The 27,394-nt window shown below is 43.0% G+C and overlaps 1 protein-coding gene across 1 annotated transcript in view; it reads right to left on the reverse strand.

The window, feature by feature from the left end:
- Positions 1-27,394, reverse strand: part of KCNMB3 (potassium calcium-activated channel subfamily M regulatory beta subunit 3) — a 64,418-nt gene that overhangs the window by 4,952 nt on the left and 32,072 nt on the right. The window contains 4 exon segments of the mRNA XM_070583170.1: positions 1,592-1,715; positions 1,718-1,779; positions 23,148-23,248; positions 24,226-24,354. Of these exon segments, the coding sequence (XP_070439271.1) occupies positions 1,592-1,715; positions 1,718-1,779; positions 23,148-23,248; positions 24,226-24,354 (416 nt within the window).

Genomic DNA, 27,394 nt, shown 5'->3' on the forward strand with positions numbered 1-27,394 from the left:
AACTAAACTGACCTGCACACAAACGCACACACAGAGTCACATATTTATTCAACTTATGTAGATAAGTGTAATGCAGATGTAGATATAGATATATAGATATATATGAAAATGGAGTAACAGAAAAAGGAAGATAGAAAGCTAGAATAAAGTCAAGAATGAGATACAAACATGTAACCTGTAGACCATAAGATCCCTTATAGTTATGCGAACTGGGCCGCAAATTTGGCTCTGAGCTTCCTAGCAGCCAAAGCAATGAAGGAAACACAACCAGATACAAGAGTCTTGGTGTCCATTGAATAAAAGTAAGCTGGTTGATCAGGAGCAGAACAGATTCTCCTGGTACTAGTACCCAAGAGAAAATTCCCCTGGGAGCCTTCTAATTAGTGGCACTATGTGCTGTAGTGGATGATGACCCCCCCCCCCCCCATTATTGCCCTTACAATGGTAACCCAGGAATCGTGGGAGATGAATCTGATAAATAACAAAAGCAGAGCACCCACTTCCTTTTCTATGACCCCTTTTATTCCCTGAACTCCTAGGCCTCCCTCTTCCCATTCCCCCTGGGCCTCCTGGTGCTCTTTGGCTTTCCCCCTACCCAGTCCTGCCCTCCCCCAAACTACCCCACGTTGTGTGAGCCGTCCTCCCAATTAAGCAGCTCCTCCTCACCCTAACCAAAACCCAGCCTCCTCATTGCAGCAAACTTCACCAAAGTATTAGGAGGCAAAGAGTCTTATGTCAGAATAACAGGCAGACTCTTTACTGGCTATGTGACCTTGGACAAGTTACTTGGCCTCTCTGAGCTTTCTCATTTATAAAATGAAAATTAGAATAATAAAATAATGCTTCCATCATGGGTTTGCTGTAGGTTTAAATATGATAAAATATAGTATATATTTGCAATATACTATATATTTAATAAATGTTAACTGTTTTTACATGTCTTTAATAAGGAAACTAATTAAAAGAAAAGGAAGGAAACTAATACTTATTGAGCAACCTCTATGTGCCAGGTAGGTGTTGTCAAGCTCAAAAAACTCAGACTTAAGAAACTTTTACTGGGCCAGCCTTGGTGGCCTAGTGGTTAAGTTTGATGCACTCTACTTTGGCAGCCCGGGTTCAGTTCCCAGGCAGGACCTACACCACTCGTCTGTTAGCAGCCATGCTGTGGCAGAGGCTTGCATACAAAAAGAGGAAGACTGGCAGCAGATGTTAGCTCAAGGCGAATCCTACTCAGCAAAAAAAACTTTTATTATGCCCCTATAGAAGGTTTAAATTAACCCTTCTCTGGAATATCTGCTGTTAAAGGAAGAATTTATTACCTACATGAATATTGAATTTGTGGATTAGTTGTTGGAAGTATTTTTGAGATTGGAGGGGAGGAGCAGCAAGGGACCATCTTCCACTTTCTTCCCACCTCCTCCTGCCCACCCAGCTGCCTCCCAGCACTGAGAGAGGAACAGGCGAGTCTATCGTGCGTGTCCTGGATAATGGTAAGGAAGGCCGGAGAAACCAAAGCCAGCCTCCCCCTCTCCGACTGTGCCTGTGTCTGATCTGCACTGGAAATTCTGAGTCTCCTTTCTCTGTTTCTTACCTGAGCATGAAAGGCTTTAGGATGGTTATCCCAAGCAAGAAGAACATGAGGACTGAGAAGCCCATCATTGTAAACCCCAGCAGCATGGCTCGGTCCTCTCCTGCACTGGACGGCAGCTTCTTTGCACATCTGGTGGGTCTCCATCATTGTGTATCTTTCTCTTCCTCTCTGAGGCAGAAGAGGCTGTCCTTTGGGGGAAATGGGAGGGAGATATTTCAATAAGCTCATAAGCAAGTGGGGACATTTACGAACCCATGTGGGGTGGAGGCCTGATCCTATTAACCTGAGGGTTTGGGGCAGGTTCAATGCAACACAATGAGATCCCATGTTCAGGGCTTGGTGACAAGTCCCTCTAAACAAGCTAAAACAATGTATTATAACATTTTTTCTAAAAAGTAACCAACAATATTAAGGAATGTTGCCCAATGGAAGTCATTAATCAATGACTAGAAAAGAATTACCTATAAGTAGTTTTCATTTGTTTTATATGAATACGTGTTATGAACTCACTTATCTGTCAGAGATACTGCACATTCCTCCTGAAAATATTTTCTACATTTTTTTAATGAATTCCATATAGAAAGAATGACTCAAAAAGTTCACATATGGAATTAACAGCATCCTGAAATAGTAGGTTTCACGTGTTCTTTCACATCCAGCTGTTGGAAGGCAGCATGTCTACCATGGGGCTTTCTGGCCCATGGCCCAGTCCACTCAGAATAAAGAAGGCTGCCCTGCCCTCTCCCCTTCCCGCACCCCACTTCTCCTCCCCTCTGTCCACTCACAGCTCTGCAAGAACGGCCCTCCGTTTCTTCTCCCTCTCTCTGCTCTGCTCCAGCAAAGGAGGTGATAAATTCTTTCACAATGGGGTGTCCAGTGCACAGCAAAGTCCAACACAAAGGTTGCTAACTGGTGACCCATGGACAGTATCCAGCCCACAGATATGTTTTGTTTGGCCTTCTCTGTAGTTTTTTAAAAATGTGGGATTAGTTGCTAACACTTTAAAAATCATGAAGTTTCTCATTAAAATGCTGATTGCTGACTTCTGAAAAAGTCACAAGGCCCACATTCCTGTGTACGAACAGCTGGCCAAGCCAAGGAGAGGCTGCCTCTGTGGACAGGGCTGTCTTCTCCAACTTGCCACAGTCCCACCGCTTCCTATGGTCAATGTCACTGATTGGCTCTTCCCTGCTTAGTAGGCATTAGTAGTCCCAGAGGGATTTCTATTTTAAGAGGCTTAAGAAAATCTTAAGCCAAACAAATGTAGTTGTAATGGTAGAAACTCAGGGTCCATCAAGCTGTGTGAAAAGCTTACTAAATTTTGAAGCCGAGCAAAAATCCTGTCAAGGGAATTACTAGCTGTTTTCTTCCAAAAGCATGTTTTATACTTTATCCCACATCCTTCCCCCTTCCTCTCCCTGGCTCCCTGGCAATCTCTTCGGACTCCAAAGAGAGTGAGGGGAATGTCAGGCAATCCAGGATGTTCCAGGAGTCCGCACTGGGAGGCACTGACCTCAGAAGATGGCAGCACTCCTTGGCTAATAATACTTGGGGAATTGAGGACCCGGTTTGGCAATTTTTAGTCTCCTTTGGTATTTTACTCACCCTCTATCATCCCACCCTCAGAGAATGCCAGGGAAAAAAAAATTAATGAAATTTGAACCAGTACGTTTTGTAATTTCTCAACAAATATGATAGATTAATCAAGAACAGAATTTTAGCCCTAAAGTAAGGTCTGGATATTGTGTAGGTTTCCAAGAGTCTATACCTGTAGTTTCCCTCGTGTTCTGAAACTGAACTTCAGCCGCTTCATACCGTCAGGTGTCCTGGAGTTTTATCATGAGGTATCCAGGGAGGCCATGCCTGCAGAGGCTGATTAGGAGGCATCTCTGGCATTTCCAATGTATCGATTTAACATACCCAATTATAACTCTATGATATACAAAACTAGCATAACTGGATTCTGATCTAATTTAGGATTAAGACAGACCTGGTAGTCTACTAGACTACATTTTCTCTTTCTAATTTTTTTGTTTTTTTTGAGGACGATTAGCCCTGAGCTAACTACTGCCCGTCCTCCGCCTTTTGCTGAGGAAGCCTGGCCCTGAGCTAACATCCGTGCCCATCTTCCTCTACTTTATATGTGGGACGCCTACCACAGCATGGTGTGCCAAGTGGTGCCATGTCCGCACTCGGGATCCGCACCGGTGAACCCCGGGCCGCTGAGAAGCGGAACGTGTGATCTTAACCGCTGCGCCACCCGGCTGGCCCTCTTTCCAATATTTCTGTCCACTTTGTTCCAGGGCTTTGTGAAAAGTTGAAAACCTCAAAGATCCCTTCTGAAGAAGCTATTTCACGTTTGGGGGGAAGGATAAGATAAAATAATCGCTAAAAATGAATACACAGGTATATTTTTATTATTGTGAAAGGAATAGGCTTCTGTCTCAACCACACGGTGGACTGGACACCCACTCTAACTGCAGATAATTAAAAGTTCCGGTCAAAGCTTAGGAAAAAGTTGGAAATGCTCAAAGGACAAAGAGTCTGTGAAAGTAGAAACCCAGAGGGGACAGTGGACTGACGCAAACTTTACTTGGAGGGCATTTGCAGAACTTGGTGACCTTGAGCACGTCTAGAGGGGAGGGCACAGGAACAGGAGACAGTGCCCAGGACCTATCCACGGTATGGGATTTACTATATCACTCAGCTAGAACCGGGACCACAGAGGACCTCACACTCAGCAGAAGGATGAGCTAGAAATAAGCACCTCCCACACACAGCTCCACAGGAGACCACAAGGAAAATGCCTTCCCCAAACCTCAACACTGAGGAGAGGAGGAAAATTACAATCTCCCCTGAGATTTTGTACCCTTAAGGTGATCCTCAAGAGAGTTTTAGCCTGAATTCACATGACCTGGAAAATCCAAAAACCTTAACCTAAGAATCCATTTACTGTTGTCTCAGGTACGTGGTGCTCTTGCGCAGCTGGCAGAAGCAGATGCGTATCTTCTCTGGAGGCGCTCCCTTGCAACCTCGGCCTCAAAGGAACCCTATAAAGTTTCAAGCAGTGTGTGTCTTACTCAAAAGTCATGAAATACACAATAACGGCCTTTGAGTGAGAAAAAATAGACAACAGAATCAGAGCCACAAAAAATTTCAGATATTGGACAGTATATAAAAATGTATCTATAATATGTTTGAAGACATAAAGAAAGGATTGGAAATATCAGAAAGAGCAAAAGACTCTAAAATATGACCAAGCCGATATTAAAAAGAATCAAATAGAATTTCTAGAAATTAAAAATAAAATAATTGAGATAAAAACTCAATGGACAGATTTAACAGTAGATTAGCTACATCTGAAAAGATCATTAGGAAACAGAGAGCTGGACCTGGAGAATCATCAGAGTGTAATACAGAGAGATTTCTTTAATGGAAAATACTGAAGAGAGGTTAAGAAACACGGAAGATAAATTGAAAAGGTCTAACATGAAGTCTCTTCATAGTTCCAGTAAAAGAGAGAGAAATAAGTCAGAAGCAATAGTATTTTAAAAAGATGATAAAATTTCAGAATTGAGGAGGACCCAGTCTGCAGATTCCAGAAGCCCAGTGGGATAAAATAAAAAGAAACCCACACCTAGACACACCACAGAGATACTGCACAGACAGCAAGACAAGAGAAAATCTTAAAAGCAGCAAAAGAAAAAGATAGATTAATTTCAAAGGAATGACAGTTAGGCTGAGAGCTTACTTCTTTATAAGAAGAATGGAAGCCAGAAGACAGGAATAGTGTCAATAAGCTGAGAGAAAGTAATCACAGAACTCTATACCTTGCAAAAATCTCTCAAGAATAAGGATGAAATAAAGACACTTCAGACACACACAAAACTGAGTTTGCCATCAACAGACCCTCAGTAAAGGAAAAGGTCAAGTATTTGCGTCAGGCAGAGGCAAAACAATCCAGATGAAAGAGCTGAGATTTAACCGGAAATGAAGAGCAATTACAGGGGTAAATAGGTAAGTAAAGATATCTACCTTATAAAATAATAATAATAATTAAATTTAAATAATTGAATATTTAAATATAAATTAATTTTAATTTTTAAATAATTAAAATTATTATTATAGGTTTAAAAGAAAAGATAAATACATGACAAGAGCACATAACTTAAAGAGGGTGACAGTGTTAACGTGTTCTAAATGCCTGATATTTTTCAAGGGGAAAATAAAGACACTGATTTCTCTTTGATAAGTTCAGGTCTGCATGCTCAAATTTCTGGCGTATCCACTAAAAGAGTACAAATAGGTGATATAACTTCCAAACTAGTAGAGGGAGACAGAATGCAAGGAAAAAAAAGTCAAGCAAGAAAGAAGAGGGAAAAAACTCAGAAAAGACAGGATAAACAGAAAGCACAAAAACATAACAGAATAAACCCAAGTACATCAGTAATTACAATAAATCTAAATGGATTAAATGATCCAGTTATAAGATAAAGATTGTCAGACTAGATTTAAACATATATGTTTTTACAAAAGATACATCTAAACACACAGATATAGAAAGGCTGAAATTTGTCAGGCAAAGTCTAACGAAAAGCAAGCTGATGTGAACCTTAAGGTTAAAAAGCTTTATTAGAAGTAAAGAAGGTAATAACATTGATCAAAGGTTCAATTCAACTGTGTGATCTAACAGTACTAATTTGTATGTACCTAACAGCATTGCCCTATAGGGAGAAACAGACAAAATTCACTATCAGATTATGAAATGTTTTTACACACTCCCTCCATAATTGATAGCTCAACCAAACGAATCAGTAAGGAAATAAATTTGAGCAAACCAATTGACAAGCTTTATCTAAAATTAAAATATAGAATACCATCCCCTGAAAAATATATATTCTTCTCAAATATATATGGAAGATTTGTGAGACCTACCCACAAACTGAGCCACCAAGAAAGCCTCAAAAAATGTCACAGAATTTGTGAAAGTAATATACTTTTTGTTTGCTCATTTTATGAAACTTGGAAAATATGTTAACAGTTGAGAGACGAGAACAAAAATCACCCACAATTCTACTACTTACAGATAATTACGGTTCACTTACTGGGTTAGTCCCCTCCTCTATATTCTTTTAAATAGAATGAGATCACACCGGATATAGTTTTTTTTTAGTCTTGTCTCTTTCACTTAACTTAATAAGCACTTTCCCATGTCATTAACAATTCTTTGTAACCCTTCTATTGGCTACATAATATTCCAGAAATTGGATGTGCCATAATTTCTTTAACCGTTTCCTTATTGTTGAATATTAAGTTGCTTCCAGTTTTCTGAGACCATAAACATCCCTGTAATTAACTTTGTGGTACTGTATTTAAGAGCACCTTTCATCCAAGAACCTCAAAGCACTTAAGAATGATCTAATTTTGCTCTCTAGCCAGTGAGATGGGTGAACAGCATTTTTATTCTTTTTTGCCAGCAATAAATCTCTACTTCCAACTAATGTCTTACCTGGAGATGTTTTATTCATAGTCAGGCAATACCCACCCCCTCCTTTTGCTCCCCTGCAGACACAACTGACTTTCCCACCAGCTCTGACTACCACGCATCGCTACAGGCGCCTTCTGGCTTAGCCTGAGGCAAGCTCAGTTTCAAAGAGCCTGAACACGCTCCTCTGAGTGTGTTCCTGCAGAAGCCAGCAGCCTCTCCCTCCAACACTGTACCTTGTGCAAGAAGTGTTCCTTAGAAAGATTCTGCTGCTCATCAAAGCTTGATAATTCATCTGACACTCATTTCACGTGTATGTAACTTCTAAGCATTGGGATGTTAAATTAATATTTCCCTGTAATTTGTTTGTGTTGCGGAGGAGATTTGGGTAATTATTTTTACCCTTCTATTTTTTAATTACAAAATTATTTAACAACTTCTTTTGAAACAGCAAATGAGGTTGAGTAAAGTCAACCTGGTTCATCGAGTTCGGCAAGAGGAAAGAGCAAAAATCCAATTGCGCATTTCAGAACTGAAAATGGGATACTGTGTTGCTTTGGGGAGAACACGACGGTCTCTTTACATCCAGCTAATTATGTTTTGAACGGGGCAATGAAACTCGTTCCCCAGCATGTTCGTCATTTGATCTTCTGCCATACAGTGATTCACTTTAATTGTCTTTTCACAAAAGCATTAGTTCATTTCCAGGAGAGAAGTGTTTTTGCCTCTCTTTCCTCTTTAGTCTGTCTGTTCCTTCCTCCTCCAACCCCGACCTCTGTCCAAACCCCTCTCTCTCACTCTCCATTCTTTCTCTTGAACACCCATGATTGTAGTTAAAGGAGGATGGAAGTGGGTGATGTGATGACCGCTGCGATCTTTACTGTTTCCGCTTTCTCAGCTCCCAAGTCCACCTGAGCCACTACCAATCACCAAGGTTTCCAGACCGACTGTGGAACCTGGCTGTGAAATGTCCCGGTTCTAGGAGTAAGCTGGGAGCTTTTAATATCCCATTGCTCAAACACCCTCAGGCGTTGCTCTTCTCTCAGTTTCAGCACCCACTTCTGATTGCTCCACTGCTCAAATGGCGGGTGAAGGGGGATTAGGCAGGAGTGCACTTCACTTAAGGTTCTCAGCCCCTCTGCTTTGCATTCCCCTGGGGAGAAAAGCTGTCCTCAAGATAGCCTAACTATCTCACTTCCCCTCTTAAGGAGTAGAGGTGGGTGGTTAGCAACAATAGCTAAAATGTGTAGAGTATAATGGACTAGTATAGAGAGTAGTACACAGTGAGTATGCTAAGGCATGCAGAGACTATTACAATCCCCATTTCACCAACAAAGGGATGAGGCAGAGAAAGGTTAAGTAACTCGCCCACAGTCCTACAGCTAGTTAAGTGGTGGAGCTGGGATTTGAACCCACGCCTGTGACTCCAAGGCCCAGGCAGGCTTCACCAGTGGGACCAAATGCTGGTGGTAATTTCCTCATTCCTTCATTCACCCAAGAGATGCTTATTGAGCACCAGCTGTATGTTGGGCCATGTTATAGTGCTGGGAAACCAGAGGTGAGTTTAAAAAGGTCCCTTGCCTCCAAGAACTTGCAACCTGGAGGAGGAAGCCAATAGAAAAGGATGCAACCCCCTGATCTGATGTCAGCGTTGCTGGGAAAGCTTCCAGGGGTCCCTAGGAGGCATGCCAGGTGGGCACCCTCAGAGGATGAAGACCAGACTCAACCCCAAATGCGTTATGGCCACTCTTCTTCTAGCCACCTGTTCAGCGAGATGCCCATGACAGGCTGCGAGATTCTGGTGGTGACTTACCTCCCCTGGCGGTGCCGGCCATCCTGGAGTGTAATTTGAACGGGGATGCTGAATGGCTGCATGAGACCACGGGGCTGGACAAAATGGACTCTTTTCACCTGTCATGGCCTCTGAGGGCTTGAGAAGAGTGAAGCTCAAGCATCAACGGAAGTGGCCTCCCAGAGGAAGCCACCAGTCCCCGGTACAGGCAGCCATCAAAAGCACCTGCGCCTGCAGAGCTGCCACCTGGTGGCATGCAGCGCCCGCTTTCCTGGAGAGGTGAAAAGTTGGGGCAGGCCGGGCTGGTGGCTCTGCAGATCCCTGGCAAGGCGGAGCAGTTGGTCCTAGATGCTCAAGAAGACCCTGCTTGGTTTTCTGCAGCCAGAACTTCTCCCCATGCTCGCCCAATACCTGCTGCCACCCCATCACCTGTGTTCCGCTTCAGCAACCTGGTGTATCGCCATAGAGACCTAAACCCTGGTGGAAAGTTCTAAGGCCCAAGAGACCCTGCGTAATTGGTAAGGGACGTCCTCAGTTCGAGGTTTAGAAAAAGAGGAAATGTTTTGCACTGGCCACATTTCCTTTTTCACAAATTGTCAGAGTGCAAGCTTAGAGAATGGGTTTTTCTGGTTAATTGCACGTTCCAGTTGAGAGATTTAGTTTTCAAACGCCACAAAATAACTCACCATTAAAACTATATCAAAAAATTTTTTTAAAACTATCAAATATCATTTTATCTCTCTTTCATAACCTAGAAGACATTTGGGGATCTTTCTAAACCCCCAAATCACAAACATCAATTACCAGTATATCACAGTTTACTGAAATGTGAATGACAGGATGTCAGATGGACCACTTTTGCTGTTTGTTTTTTAACAAAGGTATTAACATTTTCCAAAACGTTGGTGTGAGCAAGAATGTAAGCATAATGTCATCTATAAACATCCGTGAATATATAACTACATTAATGGTTACTTGCAGCTATTTTAATATTGTTTAATAAAAAATATATACTTATATACTTTTGATTTGTACTATTTTTCTATTAGAGTTATGGATTAGATCCTTTGTAAATGATTCGGTTTTTATGAACTGATGCAATTTGGAATAAAAACTGTTAGCAACCAGAATTTTTTTTCTCCTGCCTTCTATTTATAACTTAGCCTCATAAATATATAATAATTTTTTTTTTCAGATTTAGATGTGCTAATAAATTCCCCTGCAACTTGGGATGTAACTCTCTTTGAAGAAGTGAATAATTTGCTATTTTTATGCCTTTGATTCAATCTCAGAAATATGGGAATTTTTGAGCCTGTGAAATCCCTGCTTGGCACCCAGGATTTGCACCTGCCTCCACTGGGGCTTCCTTCATTCCCCTCTTCTAATTCTAGTTCCATTTAAGTGAAAATGCTCATGCACAATCTTTAAGAATTCATCTTAAGAGGGTATGAAAAGAGAAAGTGAGTTATTTCAGATTCCTTTTAGTCTGAATTCAAGAGTTCTGATAAACTTAGACAGATTTATTTTGGGTCCTGGACAAGCCTGGGACCGGTTATGTCTTAGGTGTAGCTGTCACCATTGGCCATCTGAGATTGATCTCAGACCCAGCCTGTGCTTTGTTTCTTCCTCCTTTTTAAATGGGGCCAAGATGACAAGGGAGAAGGAGTGACATAACCTGTTGCCCTTTGATTTTCCTCCTGGTGCCCCTTCACTTGGTAACTGACTGGCCTCTCTGCCCACCAATACCAGACGACTCTCCTCTGGCCCCTACAATAAGTCCCCTACACCCACATACCCCACTCACAGCTCACAGCCTGCCTCTCAGGAACCTAGAGGGTTGATGTGAATTGCAATCCCAATGTGTCCATTCAGGAACACAGCAGGCTGAGAGAGAAGGAGTGTGGTGGTGAGAGATGCCAGGTTCACGTGTCTTCACTGTGCAGCAGGATCTCTGGTCCCCTAGAGCCTCCCTGAGCTCCTAGCTTACTCCTTCCTCTCAGGGTTGCTGAAGACCACTTCCTGCCCCACAAAACATCAGCCATGCGTCAACTGTCAAGCCCACCATGGGCCAGAGGCTTTGGGTACTGAATTCAAATCTGAGCTTTGTAACTTCTTGTAACCTTTTAAACATTCCTTGCCCTGGTTTTCCTCAGTAAAAAGGGAGGAAATAAAACTCAGTGTGAGTTGTATGAGTATGGTGAAACTTAATTAGTGCCCATAAACTGTTGCGAGATCTGTAGATGAAAGGAGATGTTATTGCAAAATGCTGGCATCATGGATTCCTGGCTCCAGAGTCCACATTCATTTTCTTTTCCATTTAACAGATGCTTTACTCAAGGGAAAAAGAACCGTCTCTCCCTGTCACCAGATTGGAAAAACTACTTCCTCATTCTTTTTCACATTCTCTCAATCACTCACCACCTATTACAGCTAAGAATTCTTTTGTAGCTAAAATTCTCCATGTTCATAAGAACTATATCTCTCTTTTCAGATTTAGAGACACACAAATCACTTATAACAATCTAAAAACTATACAACAGCCTACGTTTTTTGTATGTCTCTGTGTATTTGTATGTAGGAGAATAAATAAAGCCCTAACTGAACCATCATCCCAGTATGAGTAGCCTTTGCTGATGCAAGCAACAATTTAAACTGTCAAAAGTAAAGCTATATCTGATCTTACATTCTCTTTGCAAGAAAAAAAACAAACAAGGGAGTATGACCTGTGCCACACACTTACAGAGTCTTAGCTTCTTTTTCCTTCAGTGTGATGACTCTCTCCAGCCATCTTTGCTAAGCAAACACTGACCCTGTGGTCCAGGTTCACGTCAGAGAAACCAGCATCACCTCTCTGCAGATGTTCCTCCTGCTCTGATGAGTAATAAAATGAATGACTAACATTTATCGAGCACTTACCGTGAGACGGGCACTGTTCTAAGGCTTTGCATGTATTAATTCATTCCTAGGGCTTTTGCAAGAGCAGAGAGCTACACTGAGTTATACAAATTCACAGGAGCTACAGAACTGGGGTATCCCGGCAGAGAGACAATTCATTGGATAATTGAAGCAGGAATTAATAGAAATGATAGCTGAAATTGTTAGATAGTTCAACAGCCCTTGACTTATGGTCCTATTTGAAATCCGCCCCTCATATGATTCTAATACAGGTGGTCCTACAGACATACTGTGGAAAACCCCGGGTCACCTTATGGGTTAACTAGGTCTTGGAGGCCTGGCCTTGGGAACCTAACCACTGTTTCTAGTCCCACATCACATGACATCCCTGGAACTCAGCTTATTCCTCTGTGCAATGCGGGGGCTGGAGCAGATGATTTAATGTACTTTCCACCTTTAAGATCCAATAAAGCATATGAAACCATAAGTTTGTTTGCAAGGAAAAGTTAGCTCCTCTCCTGAGTCACAGAATGAAAGAACTCCCCGTCTCAGCTGCCGAGTGGTGGTGCTCACCTCGAAAGAAGAGAACGCAGCCACTCGCTGTCATGGCGCTTCTCCTGGACAAGTAATAGTAGCTTAGGCACCCTGAGCGACCCTGCACCAGGCAGCGTGCTCAGTGCTTTGGGAACATTGCTTCCCTCAGTCACATACCCCGAGGAGGTAGGTACTTCACTCATTCTGCAGAGGAGGCCATGGAGGCCCAGAGCGACTGAGTAACTTGCCGTAAATCACAAAACCACAGCAGTAAGGGGCAGGTCCAGGACTCCAAGCAGATCAGATTCAAAACCCATGCTCTTACTGACAATAATAGTCTGCCCCCTCACTCAGCGGCTTGGGATATGTGTCTTATTCTCAAGATTTGCCCAGGAACACTGGTGGCCAAGTCTTCACAGAGACAGGATGTTCACAGGTTTTGATACATCTGGATGTCTTAATTCCTTTTAGATCACTTTGTGTTCCTGACTTGACCAAGTCTCCATTTCTTGGCCAGTGATATCCGGTCACTAATTTTCACGCAACCTCACAAATTATAGAATAACTCTGTTCACAAAAACTCAAATTATCAGAATTCTCATTTAATCAGAAGTTGTTTGGTTATTTTGTTTTGGTTTGTTTTTTGCTGTTTCTCTTTCTGAGGAGAAAAAGACAAAGGATAGGAAGATGAACGGATACCAGAAACAACTTTTCAAATAAAATTCCAGGAGAGTTCCTGGGTTAGTAGAGAGTCAGATAACTCTCTCGTTTCAGATAAGACAAATTTGTAGTCAGCAGTTTCCCAATGACATGGCAGACACCTTTAAGGTCAGCTCCTCCTGAGCTCAAAATTTTAGCTCCATGAGGTCCCAAATCCGCATCTGTTTTATTCATTACTGGATTGCCAGCTCCTAGAACAGTGCCTCGCATAGATGCTCAGTAACTAGTACCTGAATGATTAAATCAGCTGGACATTACCTCGAAAATTATTCTGTATATGGCATTAAGGACAGCCACTTCCAACAAATTGAGGTAGGCTTGAAAGATTAAAACATTTGACTGTCTCTGTCTAGATCTTCCATTTCTATCTACAGCCTCTCCCCAGTGTGAATTAAAGTTCAAAATGATGGTTGTGAGAACCTGCAAGATTCTTAATCATTCTATTCAACAAGCATTTAGTGAACTTCTCCTAATGTAGAGTTCAATTTCACTCACATATGTCACTACAGTGGTTCTCAAAGGGGACGGTGCCACCCCCTGGTGGGCATTTTGGAAATCAATGGGACGTTTCTTCGTTGTCACCATGATTGGCATGGACAGCCAGATACGGCAGAAAGTCCCACACAACAAAGGATTGCCTTGAGGGCCATGGAACTTTCCATGTCCCGCTGGACATTCACGTAGATGGAAGCCTTATAATGATCTGAGCTAAAAACCTAACTCTATTTTACACATAAACAGGAAATAACCTGTATTTGAGTGTCTTTTGCAGTTTTTCAATATCCATTGAACTTTCCAAAAATGCATCTACTGTGTAAATTGAGAGAAATGTCGTCTTGTTTTGTTCGGAACTTTATCAAAAGTTCTTCACATTTTAGAAAATCACATTATTATCAGCAAAGTTGTACATGGCATTTGAGTTGCCAGTATAATAAAACACTCAAATTGGCGCGTGTTTTCAGCTGTCACATCCACAGTGATTGTCCATAGAGATGTCAGCATTTGTGAACTTCATTGTACTACCGATATAGCCAGGCTCAAGAATTCACATGGAGAATTATATATGTAGCGGTAACTTAACTTTAATCTTTCCTATATAATAGAGTTTGGCCATTATACTATTTTTTAAATGTGGGTAGGTAAGTTCTATCATCTATGAATCTCATTTCAGGATAGTAAAGTATTTGCTCAGAAAGGGGCATTGAGTCCAAACAGACAGAACACTACTGTTCTCCTTGTTAAGAAAGTGGACAATTATGTTGCAGGAATTTCCTTTTTAAGTTTGACTCAACATATTCTTTTCCAGTCTTTTTGATACAGTGGGCCAGCACCTTTCTTGGACCAAATGGGACCTGTCTACTCAAGTGGATTCATAGTTCCATCTCAATTGGCTCATTTGGGGGAATAAGTCAGTTTCAATTCACTGCGCCAAGAGAAAACCACACAATTCCTGCACTGAAAACGTCCAACCTTCTCTGAGTTTCTCAATTCACACTCCGTACATAAGAGGAGGTGAGCTGTGCTTTTCCTCCCCACCCCACCTCCACCGCCCTTTACCATCCTCAGAATGTTGACCTCCCTGGTCTTCTAGGACCTGCCACACAGTTGGCTCAAAATAAAAGGTGTGAATGAATAAATGGCCCTGAAGGTACTTGTGCCAGAAGTAACACATTAAAAAAGAAGAAGCAGGGAAGTGACACAGTAGGGATACTGCCTATATTTTTATCCAGACATGAGGGCTGACATCAATTTGTTTTAACCAAAAAACATGGCTTTCATGCAGCAAATATTGTCTGTATTTGAAACATTTTATGCATTTCCCACCTAACCTCCTTCTTTGCAGAGAAGAGAAAGATATCTTCCGCATCTCCGTCAGCTGCCCTCCTCCCACCGAAATGTCTCCGTTGCCTCCTCCCCCTTTACCTGCCTGTCCTTTCCTTCCCAGAGGAAGAGGACTCTCCCCCTTTCCCAGAAACACTCTCAGCCTGCACTTTTGCTCCCCTCTCCCTCTGTCCTCTGTAGGATGTTGATCTATCTCCACTTTTATAACTTCAAGCTTCTGCTCTCCCTACAAAAATGTCCAGATCTTCCTTATCTACTTACTCTGCACCAGGCGCTATGCTAAGTGCTGGGTGTGCATGTGCCAGTATAAAACCTTCATTTACTGTTTCATTTGATTTTCCCAACCACCCTGTAAGGCAGCTAATATTAATCCTATGTTACAGGGAGGAATCCAGGGGACTGAAGAAGGTTCCCAAGTGCCCCAGCAAGCCAGCCAGTGGGTAGAGGGGTCAGCGTGCTAGCAGCGCCCCCTGCTGCTGCCCGCCAGAGAACAGCTTACAGTCTGTGGCCTCTGCTCCCCCTTTTCTGTCTCCTTAACCCCTCATGGTCCAATTCCTCTACCCCATCACGGGAAAGTTGCTTTCTTTAAGGTTAATAACCTAATGATCAAATCCATCCTAGCACATCTCACATGTAATAGAAAATTTTAATTATGTGTTTCACATTATTTTGTTTTGAATCCACTGATTAACCCTAGCAGTGGTTCTCAATCTGGGCTATATATGGATTACCCATGGAGATTTTTGCTCATTTACATATTTATTTTGTAAAAGGTATTATGTAACCATGGTTCACCACTTCACAACAAGGAGTCTTCCTCTCGTTTCTGTCGCCCAGCTACCCAGGGCCTCTCCCTGCCCAGAGGCAACCAGGCTTACTGGTTTCCTGTGTATCCAGGAACTTTTTAAAAATACAGACTGTTCTCCAGGAAACACAGATTTCATAGGTCAGTATTTTGAAAAGTGAAGATAATTTTTATTCACTGGCAAAGGTTGAGGATCCCTAAACTCTTTCTAAAGTTTCTGGCCATTTTTGAGTTACCAGGAGCACAAAGCAAATGTTCTCTGCCATTTGGAAAATTAAACTTGACAGTCTCTCTCCCCAGCTGAGAACCTTCAGTGGCTCCCCATACCCAAACCACCACAGAACTGAATGGGTGTCATGTGAAAAAAACATTCCTGTGGTCAAACCCGCTTGAGAAACGCGCTATTGCTATGTCAAACCAAGCAAATTAGCATCGTGCCCCAGTCAGCTTTGTTTAAACATAATAATGATTGTGAAGCCCTTAGTCCAATGTCAGGCTCATGACATGGGCTAAATGAATGTTAACTCTTGTTCTTATTAACCACTCTATCCTACATTCTATAACGCAGTCTCCTTTCTGGGACTTGTCTCACTTATAAACACGTAACAAATCATTGGCAGCCATTTGTGTAATTCCTACTTTCCTCGTTGGCCTGCAAGCCCCGTGAGCACAGGACAGTGTGTCTTGCTCTCCTCTGCATCCACCCTGCCTATCACAGGATGAGGCACAGTGCTCCATAAAAAGATGCCAATGGAACAGTACAGTAATACTGTCTTTGAAATCAATGTTCCCCAAATTTGGTTAACCATGAGATCCTTTTACTGTACAAGAGCAATTATCATCACACAGAACAAGTTTCCTTCAAACACGTTATGGAAAGTGCTGGTCTATAGGTTAAAATCCAAGTGCCTTACACGGCCAGCCGAGACTGCTCTGGTTTGGTCTATGCCCCTCCTGTCCACGCTCTCCTGTCTTTTGTTCTTGCTACTCCCTCCCTGCCCTCCATCCTTTGTCGGACCAGCTCGTATTCATCCCCCAAGACTTCGCCCTACCATGGCCTTCACCTAATCAGACTGTGCTCATCTGCCCTCTCGTCTTGCATTGCCCTTTAGACTATCAGCTCCTCAAAGGCCAGGAGTCTATCTTACTCATCTGTGTCCTCCACTCTCAGCACAATGCCTGCAATGTAATCCACAACTTATAAATCGTTGGTGAATAAACAACTAATTTTCTTTCACAATTAAAACTTCATCTCAGGGATGGCATTACATAAAATTACCAAATGAAGTATCTCTTTGGATCTCAAATCTGTGCTAATACAGTGGGCCAAGGGATGCACAAAATCAAACGGGCAATGAATTGAAAGTGAGTAGAATGAGCCTGAGCCCACTCTCAGGTTGTGCGTCACTACATCTCCATGTGGGCTGGATGAGGTAGGCGCCCTCCCCAGGACAGACAATTTTCTGATTAATGAGGCTTACCTCATAAGAGCCAGTGACTATAGCTCAGTTTAGATGAAAACAGCGTTGTTCAAGAGCTGAGAATGTCAGAAGCATGACTCTGGAGTTCTCCCAAGTGGGTCAGGACACATAACTCTTTAGACATCTATCCTCAGCTTGTGAATAGGAGCATGTGAATAGGAGGATGTGAATAGGAGGATGGCTCAGATGAACTTTACTTGCCACAATAATGATGACGTGAGCTCTTTTGCAGATGAATGGTCAAAGTTTCAAAGGCTTCTTTCTTCAGTGACATGGTTTTTGGATAAATGGCTATTAATCAGTTAATTTTATTATTGCATCACTAACTCAGACTTATCTCTTGCACAACAGATTCATACACCCAGTTTGCTAATGCACTCACCAACTTGTACATTCCCACACAAATAATTGTGGAATTGAATTGTAACTCTGTGTTAGACACCAGAAAGACAAACCCTACAGAATTCCTGCTGGCAAAAAGCTCACAGTCTATCTGGGGAGAAAGATAGGTAAACAAACAAGTATCCAGTGCTATGTGACAGGTGGGTAATTCAAGTTTGGAGAGAGGGGCTCTGGAGCAAAGAAGAAGGGACGCCTAGTACTGCTCCGGGGGTCAGGGCAAGGGAAAGTTTTTGAGAGGATAAGTCTGAGCTGACTCTAGCAGTTTGCTTCACAGACTAGGTACACAGTTCTGGCAGAGGGAGCAGACGGCTCCAAGTGGACAGCCCTCCAAGTCAGCCTGCACAAAATGCATTGCATCTTCTCCCTCTGGTGTAGACTAGACATGGTGTGGTCTCAGCCATCAAGAATCATGCAGCAATGTTCCATAAATAGTCTATTGAGCACCTACTTTGTAGCAGGCATTGTTCTAGACCTTCAAATATAGCAGTCAGCATAATAGGGGAGGTCCCCACCTCCTAGGAGCTTTTATTCCAGCGAGAAAACAGACAAGAAACAAGGACTCAAAAAAACTAAGTCCAAATATAATAGTGTGATGAGGAAAGAGAATGGGGTGATGATATAGAAAGAGATGGTAAGAGGGCAGGCAACACTGAATAGGAACATGGCATCTAAGCAGGAACCTGAATGGCAAGGAAAAGCCAACCGAGCCAGGGAGCAGAGCACTGCAGGCAGGTACAGCCAGTACAAAGGCTCCAGGGTGGGAAAAATTTGGTCAGCAGGGGGAACAAAAATAGACCTGACAATGGGAGAGACACTCAAGTCGGGGAGGAAGCAGGTTCTAAAAGTCTTGGAAGAGGCAAGCCCAGGGGCCCTGGTCATGTACATAGTCAAGCAGAGCAACACTCCGGGGCATCCAAGCTGTGGCCAATATTCAAGAGTCAGGATGATAGCTCATCACTGGGGGGATATTTATCCGAGTGAGGTATGGTTCCAATCAACATGCCAGAAAGCCAGACAGAAGGGGATGGCCAGAGCTGAGTAGAATACCAGGGCTCAGCCGTTGGACCAGTCCTCAAGGCAGCACTGAAGTGTTAGGACTAAGGAGGGGAAACTGAGGCAGGAAAGGAGGCTTACTGTGTGCTGCAACTCAGCCCACCCAAGCCCCAAGACTCTGTCCCAGGGTCACCAAGCCCCAGGTCCAAGCTGGCAGCAAAGGAACCTGAGTCCTGGAGGAACTCTGAGAGAAGACCTAAAGCCTAGACCACCAGACCACCATAAAAGCTAGATCCAGCTATAACACTGGGTCCCAGGGCTGGAAGAAGGAGCCCACCGGATAGCAGACGGCATAGGAAAAGGGGGTGGTTATCGTGGGGTCTCATCAGGAGAGGCTCAAGAACTGAAGTGGGAGGGGGGATGTACCTGAGAGGCTGGGAATCATCTCCGCCCGTGAGCTTTATCTTAATTAATGGCAGCAGCAGCCACCCCATCAGTCACCCAAGCTGGTTGGCTGAGTCATCTCCTGTCCTTCACCACCCCCTCCACCTCCACCCCCTGTCCGTGAGTCACTGGAGTCTGTTGGAACTCCTCTGAACCATCTCTTCAATCTGTGCCTGCTCCCGGTCACACTGGAACTGCTTCCACCGAGCCTTCTTTCTCTCTCGCAGGGCAGAGTGGGAGATGCAAGGACTCGAGTCAGACAGCCTAGGTTATGGCCGTGCTGGCTCCTCTGGTTAGAGTTGCACAGTGTGCGGTTAGTCATTTAATGTCTCTGTACCTTGGTTTCCTCACCTGGAGAATGAGAATAGTTACAAACTTCACGGAGTTGTTATAAGGGTCAGTGGAAGAACTTTGTAAAATCAAAAACACTCTATAAAGATAGATATTTGTAACCAGGGTAAACTTAAGTTTTCTTAGCTCTCACAGTGTCACAGAGAAAAGAAAACAAATCCAACCTCAGAAGGTTTAAACAATAAATGTAAAATTTATTGAAATCTCTTAATATTTTTGATTTTAGCTAACCAACTTCTACCACCCCTGCTGCCAGTGGCCCACCTTCCTTATGACACCACCCCTCCTTCACTATCAGTTCTCATCCTATGTCTCCGTCTCCAGAGGTGACACAGGTGACTCAGGCGTGGCCAATTAGAGCATCACATTCCCTTGGTCAGGTGTGTGATTCCGGGCTGGGCATGTGACTGAATGACAGCCAATTAGACATAAACGAACTTTTTCTGGGGTTCGTACCTGCCATTTCCATCACAAGGATGAGCACTCGTCCCACATTATCCAGTTCATGTGTACCATCCTCCTGGTCACAGGGACTAGTTCAGAGATGAACACATGGCTCAGGCAGAGCAAATGAGTCTTCTCTGAGGGTAATGTTGGGACAGTGGAAGGGAAACCTATTTTCACTCAGGGTTGCTAAGCTAGAGAATATGGGCCTAGGGCCATTGTCACCTATCTTGCCTACCACCTGCAAGGAATCTGCCTGTAGAACAGACAAGGAGAAACAAAAAGGTAGAGAGAGGAAAGTTGCCTGGATGATAATGTTTGAACTCCTAGATCCAGCTGTGCCTGAAGCTAATCCACTCCTGGCTGCACTTCCTTGTATATTACACGAGTCAATAAACTCACTTTTTGCTGAAGCTAGATGGAGCTGAGCTTCCCTCATTTGTCTCTGAAAAAGAGTCAATTTCTAAGCCATTTAGATAAAAGGAAGTTTTACAAAAATATTAAATTTAATCAAATTCAATAAAATCAAATTTGTTCTTTATAACAATTAGTCATAAATTGAAGCCAATAACTATCTACCAAGTATTGGCAAAGTTAAATTATCAGACATCCATTATTTTGGCAGCACGGAAACAGCCCTCTGTTTAAGAACATGTTACACCATAGTTCTTTCCAGAGCACACAATTAGGTGCCTGGCTTTGCAGCCACACGGGCAAAAATGATCAGCAACATCATGGATTACCCCATCTAGTTCATCCAAGCTGAAATATCTACGCTATATTTCCCTGCCAAGTTAAAAAAAAAAAAAAGAAGCTACAAAGGAAACCCCAGAAATCATAATCCTGGACTGGATTCCAAGCACCAAATGCAAAGATTTATTTACCCTTTTCCAAATTGTGTTCTATAGCACGGCCTGTCAACTCTTGCTAACTCTTTATTAATAAGTTCAGCTTATTTCCATTTGCTCCTCAGGAAGAGAATTATAGCAGCTTTATTTTGCTTACCTATATGTGCCCTGCTATGCTTCCCTTTTGGGTGGGGTAACTGACATGGGTGGGGTCAGGGGTCAAGTGGAAGACGACAGCACAAGTTGCCTGGGAAATTTGAGGGGAAACCATCTTCTCATGTCCTAACAATTGGTACAGCATCTCTCTCCATCTTCTCCATGGAATGTTTTCTGTCCTCTGGGAAGCCAAGGACTTGTTGAGCCTCTTGCCTCGACATGAATTCTGTTATTACAGGAAACATTTTTAAAATATATGAATGGATTTTCCTCTTTTGCAACGCCACATGTGTCTTCCTCCTTCTTGTCAGGCGGAGAGACAAACAGCTCTCTGGGGCACTAGGCAGACAGAAGGGGGATAGGATTTTTACAACAGGAATGTCAGGAAAAAACAGACAATATTCAGTCTCTGACATCCAAATATGTGAATGTGGGGTCTGCGGCAGCACACTAGATTTTGAAAGCCAGGCTCTGTCAGGAGAAAAGGATTTTCTAATTGCCTCTGTGTTCCTTTTCAACAATCAAGAAGCAGATCAGGTGAACTTAGGTCTAGGCAGCTCAGTTTCTTCAAAATCGCACAGAGGATGTGGCTTCTTTTCCCCTAGAACACGAGCCTTGCAGAGTGAGGGGAGAGAATCTGGAGGAAGCGAAAACCCCAAAGGCCACCCAAGCCCGACCCCTGGGGAGTGCTCAGTCACTGTTTCTCCACCTGAACTGGGAAAACTCAGAGGAGAGGGCACAGCTAGGGGGCTTTCCCATCCTGGTACCATTAGCATTCTAGCCTAAATTTCTCCTCAGTGAAATGTGAATTCAAGAAATCAGAAGAATCCAAGACAAATAATCCACCCACAGCCTCACTCCTCAGCTCCATGTTCCAAATTAGAAAAATGGATGGAATTCATCCCCACTTTGTTTACATACTGTGTATCTGCTTCTGGTTGATTTTGCCGCAGCTGTGACCCAAACTCAATGCTATTATATTCTGAAGATATAAACTTGGTTTCTTTTCCAGAGCCATGTCTGTGACATTGAAAATGAGTCCAGAAGGTCAGTGAGTTGTTTCTCAGCATCAAAAGTGGGTCGAGCATGGACCAAACCAGCCCTCCAGGCCCAGCCACTGCAGCAGGCAGACCCCCAGCTCCCCCCATGTGTAAGCACTTTTCTAGAAGTTTTGCTGGATGCACAAGAAACATCAATAACATAAACCCTTTAAACCTGAAGCACTTTCCTGGATGGAAGGTGGGGGGAACCTCATCATAATAGGATAATTAACTAGATGAAAAGGTCCACAGATTAGGAAAATGGGTCAAACTAAAATAAATGGGGGGCCGGCCTTGTCGCCAAGTGGTTAAGTTCTGGCGCTCCGTTTCCGCGGCCCAGGGTTTCACCAGTTCGAATCCTGGGCGCAGACATGGCACTGCTCATCAAGCCATGCTGAGGTGGCGTCCCATATGCCACAACTAGAAGGACCCACAACTAAAAATACACAACTATGTGCCAGGGGGCTTTGAGGAAAAAAAGGAAAAATAAAATCTTTAAAAAAAAATTAAAATAAATGGGGGGCTGGCCCACTGGTTTAGTGGTTAGTGTGCTCTGCTTCGGTGGTCTAGGGTTCGCGAGTTCAGATCTCAGGCACAGACCTATGAACCACTTATCAAGCCACGCTGTGGCAGGCATCCCACATATAAAGTAGAGGAAGATGGGCACAGATGTTAGCTCAGAGCCAGTCTTTCTCAGCAAAAAGAGGAGGATTGGCGGCAGATGTTAGCTCAGGGCTAATCTTACTCAAAATAAATAAATAAATAAAATGGTAAAGCCAGTGTCATTCATTCAAAAAACATTTGGTGAGCACCTCCCACGCGCGTACCAGATGGCAGGATAAAAGATGTACAAGGCCAATCTGCTACCCACCCATGCCACCCTACCCTCAGGTAGAGCCGCCGCAGAGGGGCTGCTCAGGCTGTGCACTGCACACCTCCAGGAGGCACCATGCACACCACCTACCATGTGAATGGTGCCCCTGGGAGTCCGCAACACTGCCAGAGGTGTTCCTGCTGGTGAGAGAGCTATAAAGGAATAGTTATGCCTGACAGGTGCAGGAAGAAAGGTATGTGTGAGGGGTCGTGGGAACCTGATCAAGTAATGAAACGGCTCTATCCATCCTGCTTGACATCCACAGCTTCCCCCAGGTCATGGAGCAGCAGGCCCGGGGCTCAGCTGCTCTGGCATTTCTGCATGCCGCATTCCTGTGCATCAGGAAGCGCTTTTGGGAAGCAATTAATACGAGATCAAAGGAGGATCGCTTGGCTTCCAGATCCGCCCCCAAAGCACAGATCCTGGGCAGTAAAGAAGTGTGGCGCTGACCTTCGATGCTCCACAGCCCATGGAGCAGGTGACTCCAGAGTCCACAAGGGCTGATGATTATTCCTCTTGCCTTTTCTTCCTAGGAATTTGCAGTTGATTGGCTGGCGTCGAGGAGTAAATCCAACAGGCGATTAAATGCGTTTTTTCAATCCCTTCGGTGATTTCTCCATTTTCTAAAGGGGAAACTTTAGTACCGAGTTCATCTGAGGTGTTTGAGCATCTCTACTCTTGCCAAGGGGGCTGAGGCCATCAATGACCTCAGTTTCGGTAGTTAACTCTCATGGGATACACAGAAGAATCCCACCTCAACCTCCCACAGGGCAGCATAACTGAAAATGGTACCCTCCGAGATAAGGTCATATTTAGAGTTATAGGTCACAAGTGAGGATATTTTCTTTCTTGATTTATATTCTAATTCTTTGCTTTAAGCATCAAAGTAAATAGATTACACAGATAACAAAGAAATAAAATAACCAGAACGGAAATCAGGCAAGAGATGAAAAGGTGCTCAAAAAACCTACTTTTGTGTTTTTGTTAAATTATAATAATTGAGTAATAACTAAAGAAATAGTACGAGAACAAAATAATAGTAACTATCATTTCTTGAGCCCTCACCATGTCGCAGACACTGTACATCACCTCAGTCAATCCTTACAACCATCCTCTGAGGTAGGCGGTATTAGATGCAACCATCAGATGAGGAAATTAAGGCTCAGAGAGGTTAAGTAACTTCCCAAGAATACACAGTAGTAAGTATCACTACTAACATTCAAATCCAGGTTTTGCTGACCCCAACACTTATTCTCCTCATCACTATGAATAATCGATATTGATTAAATAAAACTTACAATGAATAAATATTGATTAAATAAACCTATAATATGCCATCAGTCTGTCACATTTAACACTCCAGATTGCCCTATTTCCTAAAGGAAGTGTTCTGTAGATCCCTTGCCTTTTTTATTTTTCATCATTCTGTCTAGGGACCTCTGTCGGGAGTTAGGGTGGAGGGGAGGACAAGAAGAACCTACACAAAGTAAGACGACACCGGCACCTGCCATGAAGCGTTTTTTCTCACCTGCCTCCTAGGAACCTCCGTGGTCCACAGTGATCCCCAGGGAGGGAGAGGCACACGTTTTCTTTCCCAAACAGTCTGAATTATGTCTCTCAACATTCCTACATCCTCAAAGCAGGAAGCTTCAAAAGCCTGATATATAAGGAAATAGAAAGACTGTCAGGGCAAAAAGGAAAGAGAAAAAGGAGAGCGAGATATGAGTGTGCACAGCCAGAAACTGGGCACCAGGATCACAAAAATCAAAGCTGACTATAGCTGATTCCTGTTAACAGAGCGCACGTGTCTCATGAGCGCTACACCTCTTCTCGCCTTGGCTCTTTATAAGAACCACTGCTTATGCTAAAACCCTCAGGTCCTGGTTTCCCCTTTTGGTTCTCACTCACAGGTATTAAGAATTACAATCATGGGGCCTGGCCCAGTGGCTGGTGGTTAAGTTCGTGGGTTCCCTTTTGGTGGCCCAGTGTTCACAGGTTCAGATCCTGAGTGTGGACCTACACACTGCTCATCGAGCCATGCTGTGGTGGTGTCCCACATACAAAATAGAGGAAGACTGGCACAGATGTTAGCTCAGCCACAATCTTCCTCAAGCAAAAAGAGGAAGATTGGCAACAGATGTTAGCTCAGGGCCAATCTTCCTCACACACACACGCACACACAAAATTATCATCAGAGAGATAAGAAGATTAGGGAGAATTATTTCAACATGGTTACAGGCACTGTGCTTGGCACCTTATGTATACTATTTCATTTAACTCTTATGACAGGTCTGTCAGGTAGATGTGTTTCTCTCTGTTCCTCAGATGAGGAAACTGAGGCCCAGTGAGGTTAAGTAACTTGACCAAAATCACACAGCTAGCAAGTGGGGCTTATAACTCACATTCTCTACTTTGAAATTCATGCTCCATGCCACTCAAAGCAGAACTTTCACAATAGCTACCTAGAACAACAGGCTTCATTGTTGGAAGATGTGATTGAGATCATCCAGCCATCACTATCTGGTAGACTTCAATGTCAGCCATGTATGTAATTCAAATTTTTCTAGTAGCCACATTTAAAGAAGTTAAAAAGGAGATGGGTGAAATTAATTTTAATAATACATTTTAGGGGCTGGCCCCATGGCCGAGTGGTTAAGTTCACAGGCTCCGCTTCAGCAGCCCGGGGTTTCACCATTTCAGATCCTGGGTGTGGACATGGCACCACTCGTCAGGCCATGCTGAGGGGGGGTCCCACACAGCAGAGCCAGAAGGACCTACAACTGGGATACACAACTATGTACTGGGGAGCTTTGGGAGACAGAAAAAGGAAAAAAAAAATGAAGATTGGCAACAGATGCTAGCTCAGGTGCCAATATTCAAAAAAAAAAAAACCATTTTATTTAACCCAATATATCCAAAATATTATCATTTCAACATGTAACCAATGCAAAAAAAAAACTATTAATGAGATATTTTCATCTTTTTCATCCTGTCTTTGAAATACGGAGTAAATTTTACATTTCCAACACATCTCAATAAGGATGCTAAATTTTCAATGGTTAAAGTGAAATGTAATGTAGCCTAGCAAGGTTATCAACTTATGTTTAAATGAAAAATATTTACACTGCTTCAGTTTCCTAATTTAAATTCAAATTCATTAAAATTCAATTAAATTAAAAATTCAGTTCCTCCTCAATGGCTTTAGCCACCTTTCAAGAGTTCAATAGCCACGCGTGGCTGGTGGCTACTATTTGGGACAGTGTAGATCTAGTCCAAAGCCCTAGACTTACCAAGAAACGCAAGCCCAGAGAGGTTCAGGGACTTGCTCAGGATTGTTGCCAGGTGTAGCTGAGCCAGAACTAACCCAAGCTTCCTAACACTGACCTTTCTACGTCATGGGTAGTGAGGCACTGTTGAACTGATGGCCTGCTGTGGTTGATTGGCTGGCACTTTTTAGGTCATCCCTCAAACTAACCACATTCCCATCCCAGCCCTTTCCATCCTTTACGAGTTCACCATGGTGATCCCGCGTCCTCACCATGATTCACTCTAAACCTCAGCCACTGAGTGCCCTGAAGTCAGGTCCCACACAGCCCTGTTCATAAAGAAAGCTGGAAGTATGAATAAAGATTTTTTTTTTTTAAATATGACCTAACGACTTGAAGTTAGTCACTTTTACGCTATTTATTTTCAGGGACAATTTAATATTACATGCCTGGAATTTTTAAGCATACCTCCATCCTTCAACAGGAAGAATATAGTCAATTCTCTTGCTAACATTATTTATGGGTAGAAAAATGAGATGCTAAGAAGTTGGGTAATTTACCTAAGATTATATAAGGATTCTGAAGGAGACTTCAGGTTGAAACACTTTCTACTCCTGCTCTGGGTCTCTAAGTTACAGCACTTTTCTTAAATTACTCGCATTTTCTAAGCAGAGGATGAGGTCTGGATTTAAAGTAGAAAAGATTGATGTGTAATAGCCCAATAATTGAGATTTTTATCATCCAAACGAAAACCAAGGTAATATTTTTAATCCAAGATACCACACATATTAATAACAATGTAATGCACCAATAATACCAAGGGCAACAGACACAGCGCTGTCTATAGAGACTAACTTATCATGTTGATTTGTGAGGAGTCCTTAGCAATATGACATTCACCAGGAACGATGCTGTGAAGGTTTAGGTAGCTCTGAAATTGACTTATGTCTTACCACGTGTCTTAGATCTCATCTTTGGAGACAAAAGTAGAACTGTATATCACTCTCAACCGATGTAGCCACAGAATCCTAAGAAAGCCAGAAAGAATCATCATTCCCCAGGAAGCAGCTATAGTGATGGAGAGCTGGAGTTTTCCTAGTGAATCAGGGACTCATACATTGAACCTTGGAGAAAACAAGGGAATGAATAATAGGGAGAAATAAGGTGCCGCATAAAAATGCCTTGGACAAAATAAAACCAGAAAAAGAATGCAACTTTTTCTCTTCTGGGTTTTGGTTTTATGATCAAGTTGTTCCTCTGCTGATGTGTGACACATAAAAATCTGCCTATTGGAAGCAGCCACATAGTGTTCTCATTCAGCTCTCCTTCTGCCACAGGTTAGGCCTTGAAACATCCAAAGATAGCAATCCTGTCTCCTCTTCAAAGACGACTTCTCCAGCTTAATTATCCTCAGTTCCTGCAAGTCTCCTT

The sequence above is a fragment of the Equus przewalskii genome, chromosome 18 (assembly GCF_037783145.1).
Source record: "Equus przewalskii isolate Varuska chromosome 18, EquPr2, whole genome shotgun sequence".
NCBI lineage: Eukaryota > Metazoa > Chordata > Mammalia > Perissodactyla > Equidae > Equus > Equus przewalskii.